The 13,700-nt window shown below is 38.0% G+C and overlaps 1 protein-coding gene across 6 annotated transcripts in view; it reads right to left on the bottom strand.

Annotated features, from left to right (window-relative positions):
- ST7 (suppression of tumorigenicity 7) overlaps positions 1 to 13,700 on the bottom strand; it is a 199,797-nt gene that overhangs the window by 99,636 nt on the left and 86,461 nt on the right. For 5 of the 6 annotated variants that reach the window (XM_024757829.1, XM_024757826.1, XM_024757827.1 and 2 more), the window contains exon 3: positions 9,537 to 9,696. In XM_024757829.1, the coding sequence (XP_024613597.1) occupies positions 9,537 to 9,696 (160 nt within the window). Of the gene's footprint in view, positions 1 to 7,866; positions 7,930 to 9,536; positions 9,697 to 13,700 lie in introns of those variants that run through there. The other variant, XM_024757830.1, reaches the window with a different exon arrangement.

A 13,700-nucleotide genomic window follows, 5' to 3' on the forward strand; every position in this document is an offset into this window, starting at 1 on the left:
ACCAGGGGACAAAAGTGTTTTTGAGGCATTTTCACCATTCATCTGGAGAGCTAATCTATGCTAGAACACAAATTTTAGTGGCAAAAAATTTTAAAAGACGTAATAAGCATTGGCTAAGAGAATCATTTTCAACTCATAAATAGATTTTGGCAAGTATAAACTGAGTTTCCCCTGATTGAGACTATTAGAGAGCAACTCTAAAGGTCCTGGACATGCAGCAATGAAATTTGCTGACAGATATATTTGAAATGCAAGCTCTGAAAGGCCTGGTCTTAGGATATATCTTTACAAGCTACCTGAGTTTCTTCAATCTCCACTGCTTTTCTTTAAATTATTACCTGTATTTAATTAGTGCTTGAACTGCCTCTAGTAATGTAATGAACCTTAACTTAGAATCCCAGGAGAAATTCTTATTAAAAGTTTTACATAAAAATGTATATGAGCTCACAAAATATGCTGAGGATGCGAAGTAAGAGTGTCAGAGGACGCCGGCCCACCGAGGCCCTGATACTGGGGTTGGGAGACTGGGGTTCGGACTGGACGCAGCACCCCAGCCTTCCAACACCACTGACAGGAAGGGAGGAGAGGCGAGGGGCCCCGGGCAGAACAAGAAGGGCGGCCCAGTTCGCCATGAATGTCCATCCGTTGTCTGACACAGCTTGGGCCCGGCCCCGGCGAGCCAGACATCACCACATCCATCGATCGACATCAAAGATAGAGAGATGTTTGCCATCTATGGTGGAACTGAAGATAAGAAAGACGATCAAAGGAAGAAGAGGACTTCAGGAAAAGCCAGTAAAGAGTGCTGAGAGGAGAAGACTGAGGCACAGAGGTGGAATCTTTCACCTGCAGTCATACAGCTGCCGTGTGGCTGACAGGGTCTTGGCACTCTGGCTGGTGTCAGGCCTGAGCCTCTGAGGTGGGAGAGCCGAGTTCAGGATATCGGTCTGCCAGAGGCCTCCCAGCCCCACATAATATCAAATGGCGAAAGCTCTCCCAGAGATCTCCATCTCAACACCAACACCCAGCTCCACTCAATGACCAGCAAGCTATAGTGCTGGACACCCTATGCCAAACAACGAGCAAGACAGGAACACAACCCGACCTATTAGCTGAGAGCTGCCTAAAATCATAAGTACACAGACACCCCAAAACACACCACCAGACGTGGTCCTGCCCACCAGAAAGACAAGATCCAGCCTCATGTACCAGAACACAGGCACCAGTCCCCTCCACCAGGAAGCCTACACAACCCACTGAACCAACCTTAGCCACTGGGGACAGACACTAAAAACAACAGGAACTACGAACCTGCAGCCTGCGAAAAGGAGACCCCAAGCACAGTAAGTTAAGCAAAATGAGAAGACAGAGAAATACACAGCAGATGAAGGAGCAAGATAAAAATCCACCAGACCTAACAAATGAAGAGGAAATAGGCAGTCTGCCTGAAAAAGAATTCAGAGTAATGATAATAAAGATGATCCAAAATCTTGGAAATAGAACAGAGGAAATGCAATAAACATTTAACAAGGACCTAGAAGAAGTAAAGAGCATCAAACAATGATGAACAACAAAATAAATGAAATTTAAAATTCTCTAGAAGGAATCAATAGCAGAATAACTGAGGCAGAAGAATGGATAAATGACCTGGAAGATAAAAGAGTGAAAATAACTACTGCAGAGCACAATAAAGAAAAAAGAATGAAAAGAATTGAGAAGAGTCTCAGAGACCTCTTGGACAACAATAAATGCACCAACATTTGAATTATAGGGGTCCCAGAAGAAGAAGAGAAAAAGAAAGGGAATGAGAAAATATTTGAAGAGATTATAGTTGAAAACTTCCCTAACATGGGAAAGGAAACAGTCAATCAAGTCCAGAAAGTGCAGAGTCCCATACAGGATAAATCCAAGGAGAAACATGCCAAGACCAAACTATCAAAAATTAAATACAAAGAAAACATATTAAAAGCAGCAAGGGAAAAGGAACAAATAACATACAAGGGAATCACCATAAGGTAGATGGCTGATCTTTCAGCAGAAACTCTGCAAGCCAGAAGGGAGTGGCAGGACATATTTAAAGTGATGAAAGGGAAAAACCTACAACCAAGATTACTCTACCCAGCGAGGATCTCATTCAGATTCAACGGAAAAATTAAAACCTTTACAGACAAGCAGAAGCTAAGAAAATTCAGCACCAACAAACCAGCTTTACAACAAATGCTAAAGGAACTTCTCTAGACAGGAAACACAAGAGAAGGAAAAGACCTGCAATAACAAACCCAAAACAATTAAGAAAATGGTAATAGGAAAATACATATCAATAAGTACCTTAGTGTAAATGGATTAAATGCTCCAACCAAAAGACAGAGACTAGCTGAATGGATACAAAAACAAGACACTTATATATGCTGTCTACAAGAGGCCCACTTCAGACCTAGGGACACATACAGACTGAAAGTGAGGGGATGGAAAAAGATATTCCATGCAAATGGAAATCAAATGAAAGCTGGAGTAGCAATTCTCATATCAGACAAAACAGACTTTAAAATAAAGACTGTTACAAGAGACAAAAAAGTACAGTACATGATGATTAAGGGATCAATCCAAGAAGAAGATATAACAATTGTAAATATTTATGCAGCCAACATAAAAGCACCTCAATACATAAGGCAAATGCTAACAGCCATAAAAGGGGAAATCGACAGTAACAGAATCATAGCAGGAGACTTTAACCCCCCACTTTCACCAATGAACAGATCACCCAAAATGAAAATAAATAAGGAAACACAAGCTTTAAATGATACATTAAACAAGATAGACTTAATTGATATTTATAGGACATTCCATCCAAAAACAACAGAATACACTTTCTTCTCAAGTGCTCATGGAACATTCTCCAGGATAGACCATATCTTGGGTCACAAATCAAGCCTTGGTAAATTTAAGAAAATTAAAATCGTATCAAGTATCTTTTCTGACCACAACGCTATGAGACTAGATATCAATTACAGGAAAACAATCTGTAAAAAATCCAAACACATAGAGGCTAAACAATACACTACTAAATAACCAAGAGATCAGTGAAGAAATAAAAGAGGGAATCAAAAAACACCTAGAGACAAATGACAATGAAAACAAGACAACCCAAAACTTATGGGATATAGCAAAAGCAGTTCTAAGAGGGAAGTTTATATCAATACAATCCTATCTCAAGAAACAAGAAACATCTCATATAAACAACCTAACCTTACACTTAAAGCAATTAGAGAAAGAAGAACAAAAAACCCCCAAAGTTAGCAGAAGGAGAGAAATCATAAAGATCAGATCAGAAGTAAATGAAAAAAACATGAAGGAAACAATACCAAAGATCAATAAAACTAAAAGCTGGTTCTTTGACAAGATAAGCAAAATTGATAAACCATTAGCCAGACTCATCAAAAAAAAAGGGAGAAGACACAAATCAATAGAATTAGAAATGAAAAAGGAGAAGTAATAACTGATACTGCAGAAATACAAAGGATCGTGAGAGATTACTACAAGCAACTCTATGCCAATAAAATGGACAACCTGGAAGAAATGGACAAATTCTTAGAAAAGCACAACCTTCCGAGACTGAACCAGGAAGAAATAGAAAATATAAACAGACCAATCACAGGCACTGACATTGAAACTGTGATTAAAAATCTTCCAACAAACAAAAGCCCAGGACCAGATGGCTTCACAGGAAATTCTGTCAAACATTTAGAGAAGAGCTAACGACTATCCTTCTGAAACTCTTCCAAAATACAGTAGAGGGAGGTGCACTCCCAAACTCATTCTACGAGGCCACCATCACCCCGATACCAAAACCAGACAAAGATATCACAAAAAAATAAAACTACAGGCCAATATCACTTATGAACATAGATGCAAATATCCTCAATAAAATATTAGGAAACAGAATCCAACAGCACATTAAAAGGATCACACACCATGATCAAGTGGGATTTATGTCAGGAATGCAGGGATTCTTCAATATATGCAAATCAATTAATGTAATACACCATATTAACAAATTGAAGGAGAAAAACCATATGATCATCTCAATAGATGCAGAAAAAGCTTTTGACAAAATTCAACACCGATTTATGATAAAAACTCTCCAGAAAGTGGGCATAGAGGGAACATACCTAAACACAATAAAGGCCATATATAACAAACCCACAGACAATATCGTTCTCAACGGTGAAAAATTGAAACGATTTCCACTAAGATCAGGAATAAGACAAGGTTGCCCACTCTCACCACTCTTATTCAACATAGTTTTGGAAGTTTTAGCCACAGTAATCAGAAAAGAAAAAGAAATAAAAGGAATCCAACTCAGAAAAGAAGAATCAAAACTGTCACTGTTTGCAGATGACATGATACTATACATAGAGAATCCTAAAGATGCCACCAGAAAACTACTAGAGCTAATCATTAAATCTGGTAAGGTTGCAGGATACAAAATTAATGCACTTCCGAAATCTCTTGCATTCCTATACACTAATGATGAAAAATATGAAAGAGAAATTAAGGAAACACTCGCATTTACCACTGCAACAAAAAGAGTAAAATACCTAGGAATAAACCTACTTAAGGAGACAAAAGACCTATACGCAGAAAACTATGAGACTCTGATGGAAAAAATTAAAGATGATACAAACAGATGGAGAGATATACCATGTTCTTGGATTGGAAGAATCAACATTGTGAATATGACTCTACTACCCAAAGCAGTCTACAGATTCAGCGCAACCCCTATCAAACTACCAATGGCATATTTCACAGAATTAGAACAAAGAATTTCACAATTTGTATGGAAACACAAAAGATCCCGAATACCCAAAGCAATCTTGAGAAAGAAAAACGGAGCTGGAGGAATCAGGCTCCCTGACTTCAGAGTATACTACAAAGCTACCTTAATCAAGACAGTACAGTACTGCCACAGAAACAGAAATATAGATCAATGGAATAGGATGGAAAGTCCAGAGATAAACCCACACACATATGGTCACCTTATTTTTGATAAAGGAGGCAAGAATATACAATGGAGAAAAGATGGCCCTTCAATTAAGTGGTGCTGGGAAAACTGGACAGCTACATGTAAGAGAATGAAATTAGAACACTCCCTAACACCATACACAAAAATAAACTCAAAATAGATTAAAGAACTAAATGTTAGGCCAGACACTATAAAACTCTTAGAGGAAAACATAGGCAGAACACTCTATGATGTAAATCATAGCAAGATCCTTTTTGGCCCACCTCCTAGAGAAATGGAAATAAAAACAAAAATAAACAAATGGGACCCAATGAAACTTCAAAGCTTTTGCACAGTAAAGGAAGCCATAAATAAGACAAAAAGACAACCCCCATAATGGGAGAAAATATTTGCAAATGAAGCAACTGACAAAGGTTTAATCTCCAAAATATACAAGCAGCTCAGGCAGCTCAATATCAAAAAAACTAACTACTCAATCCAACAATGGGTAGAAAACCTAAATAGACATTTCTCCAAAGAAGATATACAGAGTGCCAACAAATACATGAAAGGATGCTCAACATCACTAATCATTAGAGAAATGCAAATCAAAATTACACTGCGGTATCAGCTCACACCACTCAGAATGCCCATCATCAAAAAACCTACAAACAATAAATGCTGGAGAGGGTGTGGAGAAAAGGGAACCCTCTTGCACTGCTGGTGGGAATGTAAATTGATACAGTCACTATGGAGAATAGTATGGAGGTTCCTTAAAATGTATATGATATATATTTATCTTATATAGAGATTAAAATGAGATGATTTGCAACAGGAAACCAAGTGACTATAACCAGAGTTTGTCTAAAGATCCAGTTCTATGCAAGATGCTATTAAAGTGTCTCAGAGAATTTAACCTTGACTTTGACAAGCATACTTCTAATGTGATGGAACACTCTGCACTTTTGTAAATATCTTGAAGAAGGTGAACACTGCAAACCTTTGTCTTTATGACATCTTATTTGAGAACAGGGCAAATTATCAAACAGATTTTCCATGAACCCAAATTCAGAATGTTACTGCACCCTGAGAATCCCTTCCCTTAAGACAGGGAGAAGTTGGACACGTTTTAAATCCTTGTGCATCATCAGTTCATAAGTTAAGCTGAATTAAGAAATGGCAGCAGGAAACATGATGACATGGAAAATATATCAGCAGGGTTTATCAGAAACTGTATATCTGTGAGAAAAATAGCAGTTTAGCTCCCAAAATAAATCGAGATAAGTGAAATGTTCATAAATGTTAACCTAAACCAGACAATCTGAAATTTGGCTAGATTAAGAAGCTGTGGGACTTCCCTGGTGTTCCAGTGGCTGAGAATCCGTCTTGCAATGCAGGGGATGCTGGTTCCATCCCTGGTCGGGGAACTAAGATCCCACATGCTGCGGGACTACTAAGCCTGCGCACCACAACTACAGAGCCCGCGTGCCGCAGCTACAGAGGCCAAGAGCTCTGGAGCCCGCGCGACACAACTAGAGAGGAGCCCGTGCACTGCAACAAAAAAGCCCACATGCCGCAAATAAGACCTGACACAGCAAGTAAATAAATAAATATTTTTTTAAAAAAGAAGCTGTATAATTAACTACATTTCTCTTCTGGCCCACAGATAAAGATCAATGCAAGTTTTGAGAGGGTCTGCACTCAGGCCAATTTGCACAAATCCAAATGTTAAACAATATATGAATAGTCTCCTGAAACAATTACAACTTTCTCCCTTCCCATTTCTCCACCCCAAATTATTCTTAGGTAGGCCAGGTCTTTCAGCTTTTAATCAAAACAAATGATTCTTTAAAGAAAGAGCTACACTATGAGTTTTCATATAGTCCAATGTTTATAACTAGTATTTTCTGTCTGTTTTTAACTTTTTCAATGATTTTTTTCAAATAAGAAATGCCATTTAACTGCCTTTGCAAATGTCCATGGGACTTGGTTAGCCACGTTTTATTTCACGTAAGATTCAGCAAAGAGCTGTCTTATGATGCTTCTTTTATTAAGGCAATAGTCATTTTATCATTATTAAGGCAATATAAATTTTAAAACAAATTCCTCTATTTTAAGAAAATGTATTGATTACCCTCAGCTTTGGACCTTCTTTTTCCTTTATACTTAGCTGAAACTAGACTATGAAATAGAAAGTGATTAAGGGTAGAGATAAACAGAGACAATGTACTTTTATAGCATTTTTCTTATTCAAAAATAAAAATCACCACAAGGAAAGAGAAGTGGGAAATGGTATTAATCCCATGGTACCTGGCACTTCCATACCAACACACGTTTGTTGAGCTGAGTTAGCCAAATATTAGAAACCCAGATGTCAAGGAGAAGTAGGCAGATTGAGCCCTAAATATACTTGGACAAGATAATTTCCATTTTCCTAAATCTAATTATTTGAACACTGTTATGAGATCAGATCATAAATGCTGTATCTGTTACAGGAAATGAATGGAAATACTGCATGCATAGTAGTAGACATTCAGCAAATACTAGTGAAATTGAATTAATAATAATATTCAAAAGCTTAGTCTTAGCAGGGTAAAAACAGTACAAATAAAATTGGGAAGTTCCATGATCATCATTGTCGAATGTATTTTTATAAAGGACTGAGATTCTCCCTTTAAAAACTGCTGTACCAGCACTAAGAATAGCATCAAGATTTATATAATGCATAAGGCTTATTCAAGGCATCCACAGAGAGTCAGCAAAGTAACAGCAACAATAAGGAGAGTATGAACTCTTCGTCGCATTAAGGAATGATGTTAAATTGGGCAGAGCGAGAATTTTAATGAAAATAAAAATGTACTCACAATAAAAAATGTCCTTAAATGAGGTTGCTTTCTGTTTTCAATCTGTTAATTTTCTACAATGTTCTGTGACATACAAAGACTGTAGTAAATCAGATCAGACAAGAACACATTTAATCTGTAGGGTCTTCCAACATACGCAAAGTGAGGCAATTATCCATGGTGACAATGACTGAATGATCAAGATTCCTCATTAGAATAATATGCCACGTGTGTTAGAGTACCTGGTTGAAGTAATATTTCACTTTGCTCAGATCTCTTTCTGTTTCTTCCACAAAGCAGATGAGTTTATAAAGTCCCAGACAATTTTGTTACCTGAGTGGTGCCATCTCTCACACGTGTACCCTTTAGAATGAAATAAATGTGTACTCAGAGGTGCCCACTACCACTCATGGCCGGCTGGCAAAGGTTCTATTATATTAAAAGAGCATTGAATCAACATCAGGAATAAAATATATATACAATGCTCCTTGATGCCTATCACCTGGCTAGACAGTTATGAAATATGAACTGAGTTATTCTAGGGAGGAAAGAAAAAAGATCTAACTTAGTTCTTTAATCTCTCCCTCTTCATCCTTCAAGTCTCAGAAGTGGTACCCTCTCCTTCAAGAAGCAAACTTCTTCCCCCAGTTTGGATCGGGAAGCCCTCCCTTGTACTCCAAAGTATTGCATGTTTCCCTCATATAATCAGAGCACTTAACCCTCTGTCTCCCTTCAGTAGACACAAGAGTTCAATGGGGACAAGGACTTCGACATTTTTTAAAATCATAATATTCATAAGAACCTGTATAAGGCCAAGTCCATGTTAGAGAGTTAGGAAATGTTTACTGAGGTGATGAAGAGACCAAGCTAGGAAATTATATTCGTCCCTCTTCTTTCATGAGTAGAGAAATTACAGGCCATGTATGCCCTCATTCATTCATTCACTGAGTTTCAGTGATACAGTAGACACTATGCAAAATGCTAGAGATATTACGGTAAAGCAGTAAGCTTAAAAATTTCGGTACAATTTAATAAATGTTGCTAAAGGTAAAAATATATGAGTCAACAAAGGTGGAGAAATATTGTACAGCCTATCAGAGAGGGCTTCCCAGGAGGTCACATTTGAGTTGGGTTGTGAAAGATGAGCAAGCACAGAGGAGGGAAGACAGACTTCCGGGCAGAGGGGTCATGAGAAAACGTGGCCCGTTCAAGAAATGACAGAAACCAAGGTTGGCGAGATAGAAGCAGCTTATGCTGTGCTAAGTAATCTGGAATCTGGGCTTTATCTTTAGTGGAATGGGAACCAACCAAGACTTTTAAGCAGAGGAGTGATGTTATCAGATCTAGTTAGACATAAGGTTCTACAATTAGCATGGAAGAGAATGGATACATTTAATGAGGTTTGAGGCACTAAGGACAAGGAGGTGGAGACTCAGGTGGGAACCACTGACCTAAATGATCATTAGCTAAATCAAATGGAATAAAAAGTAAAATTAAACAAGATAAACATTTCCTTTCCCTGGGATGCTTATACTCTACTTCTCTTGTAGAAGTTGTCAAATTCTTGGGAAAATAAATCGTACTTTTCTTTGAAGTCTAATCTTTAAATAACAACATTCTTATTGTCTTATAGTCATAATAATTTAGTAAGAGTAAGTAAATAATGTTGCAGACTGAAGGACTTTCCATACCTGAGACGCTTTGCCTGTTGGAATCTGAGTCCCCATTACTGGAGTTAGAATTGTTGGAGGAGTTGTTGTCAACCCCTCCCAGAAGGGGGCGCAAGTGGCTTACTGAGACTTGTTCAATGAATGATGTTCCATATTTGCGAAAATACCACCATTCAAATATCTAGAACAGAAAGATAATAAGCGTGATTAGGGTCCTTGTTACCAGCTATGATTTTGTACATGCCCATAACTGTGTTGCACTTACTAATTATACCCACCTTAAACAATGGTTTAAACATTTTTATTCCAAAAAAATGGTTTATTTCTAAAAATTAAGAAGTTTGATAAAAGTAAATACCAATTACATTTTAACTTCTCAATGCTGTTTCGTCCACTTAATACTGGTTTTTAAGGAAAATTTATAGCTACAATCCTGGTGAAAGAACATTGTTAAGAGCTGCTCATTATTTTCCTCCAAATTTACATAATATTCTGATAATAAAATCACCATAGCTAAAAAACAATTCCAGAAATGAATACCAACAAGCCAGTTTTAGAAGTATGGCTTATGAAATATTCCAATTCTTGGTATCTTATATTCTGATAAAGTCATAACTGCATACATTTTTAAGATAGTAAAATTCTGTTTTAAAAAAAGCATCTCCCTAGAGAAATCCGGCTTTACAGAAAGAATAAAAGCCATCCTATTTCATGTATCGAGGGCACCCAACTGCTGAGAGATTCAGTAGCATCCCACCTGCTGAGTGTGCTTTGTAAATGCTAGCATCTGTTGTACACCATTACTGTTTCCTAGCTCACAAGCTTACCAGTTGTTATGTGCTGTTTGCAAGGAAGAAAAGAAATAACTTTCATTAACAAAAGGAAAGAAGCACCGAAGCTCACATGACTAGACTGAAATCAGGGCTCCTGAGCATGGGGAAAGCCAGCCACCTCCCCCAATCTTTTTACCTGCCCCTACCCCCAAACCCCCTCTGAGCACTTTCCCACCACTGTTTGAAGCTGCTCTCCCCACATCCTTTCCTTGGCTTCCCTGATTTGAGATTCGTTCCTTAAGCAGTCACAAATCACTATACAGAAGAAATTTAAGAATCAACTATATCCCAGAGTCTCCTAGGATAACTATACTATATTTTTGTAATATAATATAGAATGTGGAAATAACAGACTTAATTACCTTTATCCTTACTTATTTCATAAAAACAAGATTTTGTTATCTTCTGTGGAATGGACTTTGGGCTATCATTTAAAAATTGATATTTTGCTCTACCAAAAATTTCTTTAAAAGGACAGAAAGAACATCTACAAATGACCAGAAGGAACTGTTAATCAAACCAAATGTTTGCAATCCTATAACAGGAAAACTTGATTTAACTCCAAGGGGTTATTCCTTTTGACTATATGAATTTTCACATGTTAAAACATTTAAGTAATTTGACTGAGAAGACAGGGAGAATACAATATGAAAGCTAAGAACGGATAGGACCAGTCTGTAACATCTGGAATGCTAGGAATAAAAGATCTTGCTTGAAGAAAGCAGAAAGTTCAAGAATGGCAAATTTACTGACCATGGATCTAGAAGGGAATTTGTAACCTCAAGTGAGTTATTTAATCTATTTTAACATCAGTTTTTTCAACTGTAAAGTGGAAATCATATTTGTTATTTACCCTTGAGGGTCCTCAATTTCACACTCATGTAAAACATCTAGATTCAAACCCCATGTAAAAGACCTAGTTCAGTGCCTTCTGCATAGTTGGTTCCCAAAAGCAATAGCAAAGCTATCATTTATTACATCGATGCTGTACATAGTCAGCACACCTCACATACTGCTGTGGTGCATCCTTCTTCTTGCTGGTCTACAATTCAGGATAGAACAGCATCTTGTTACTAAATGGTTGGCTGAGAGCCGTGGTAATCATTGTGAAAAAGGAGACTGCTCACCATTTGGTCCTGACCACCCAAAAAAGATTCATGGCTTTGCCTTTATTAGAAGAGATGGAAGGCTCCAAAGGACCCAGAACAATGGTCACAGAACTGGCAATGGCTCTCAAACACTTGTGGGGTAGAGTTTTCTTTGCCCCAAGTCTTTACTCTGCTTTCTATTTTATGCTGTTAAGGCATCTGCCAGGCCTTCATTCATTCATTTACACAGCACTAAATGCTCCAATCCAGGCATGGGCTGTGCTCCAGGGCCACAGAACACAGATGTAGCCCCTGCTCCTACCAGTACATGCCACAGACCCACAATGCCTCTCACAAGTTGCTCCCATTCACCCTCCCCCCCCAAAAAAAGCCACTTTGGGACTCTTTCAGATTTCTCAGTTTCTCTAGCAGAATCGGAGAACGTCAGCACTAAAAGGGACCCTAAAGGACCATGAACAGTTTCATTTAGAGATGAGGAATGAGGGCTACATGTCAAGGTGTGGTGACCTGACCAGAGTCACATAGCTAATGAAGTAGCTATTTAGCCTGAAGCCCCAGCTCTTGAGCCACTAATCTTACTAGGGCCCTAAAACAAGACATCTTTTTATAACTCTCTTGCTCATTTAAACAGACAGATGTAGCCTATCGCTTCCCTTTTAAAATCTTCACTTTCAAATGCCCTCCAACTCCACTGTCTCTTTTTGCTTTCTTAGCTATCAAAACTAATCCAGAAGTAGTCTATCAAATGGGACTGGATAATACATCCTAAGGTATAAATGATTCATATTAATGGGGTATTTGCATTATAACAGGAGACAGACCTTCCATCCAGTATTTCTAATGCAAAAATAGCAGACCTCAGTGAAGACTGGGTTATTCATGCAGCTACTTGGGAGGCAAAGGAGGGTCTTCTCAAGCCTGACCTATCAGAGCAGTAGATGGTTTCTTTCCTAACACAGTCCTTTATACTAGTGTCCACAATGCCCTGGGGCTGACACTCTAATATGAATTAAATGAACAACTACTAAAACGAAGTAGGAAAGGACTTGAAGCCTTCTTAAACTTCAAACCAAATCTTCTAAGCTGGGGTCTTAGCATAATAATCTGTCCCATATCCTGAAACATGACAGGATTTGGACCAGAACCTCACAGTATTTTTAAAGAGCTGCACAGATCCAAATGGGCAGATGGTGTTGTTTAACACGCACATATTTGGTGTCACTTTGAATTATTCTCCCTGGTACATAACCTACAGTGTAAACAGCAAAGCTCTCATAAACAAATTTAGATTTTAAAACTAGCCCTTAGACATGCCAGTAGCTCAATGGAGTTGCCACAGGGGAACAAAACAGTTTTTAATCTGACAAATAACCATAAAATTAAAACATAAATTTACACATTTCACAGTTTTTAAAAGTGTAATCCCTCTACCCCAAGAATTATACAGATCAAGTAAGATGAGAACTAAAAAGCATCAAGCAGGTTTGTCATTCAGGAAGTCAACAATGACCCTACCATCTAGCTGAAAGGTAAAGGCCCTAAAATATTTCATAATAGCTGAGTTGTATGTCTTGGTTGGTACTCTTGATTCTCTGGGGCTCAGTTGCCTAATGTGTAAAATAAGGTCACTCAGTTAATGTTGGATGGGTGGATGGATGGATGGATGGATGGAAGGATGGATGGTTTAAAGACTGAATGGAGAGATGGCTAAAAGGTTGAACGGATGGATGATAAGGGCTGGCCTGGTGATTTAATGGGATATTGTTTAAAACCAATGAAAGGTTTTGTGTACATTTTGTTTGTTATAAAAAAAAGAGAGACCTATACTTATTTGTGGAAGAGGAAAGAATCTAGCAGAAAGAGAGAAACCGAAGTGCAAAAGCATACAAATGACCAAGAGACATGACACCAGGAGCCCAGGAAGAACATTTACCCTGCCTTAAAAAGGTACCTTACCATTTCTTGCTCTAAGGATGAAAGGGAAGCAGGAATGAACAGAAGAATACATTCTATTTTGGAAAGTAGGGTGTGAGATGAGCTGTTTTAGAGGTAAGAAGGCAACAAATGAATAAAATGTAGATGACACTGATCTCAGTGGAGATGTAGGTAAGGGTTATTATCTGAGAATAAAGGAAGCAGGGATGGAATTGGGAATGTGAGGGTCAAAGAAATGGTTTGGATCTATACCTTGCAGGACAGAAGGGCCATACACTATACTCAGGACCCAGATCATATTTAAAACA

This window comes from Neophocaena asiaeorientalis, unplaced genomic scaffold (genome assembly GCF_003031525.2).
Source record: "Neophocaena asiaeorientalis asiaeorientalis breed wild unplaced genomic scaffold, Neophocaena_asiaeorientalis_V1.1 scaffold116, whole genome shotgun sequence".
In the NCBI taxonomy this organism is placed as follows: Eukaryota; Metazoa; Chordata; class Mammalia; order Artiodactyla; family Phocoenidae; genus Neophocaena; species Neophocaena asiaeorientalis.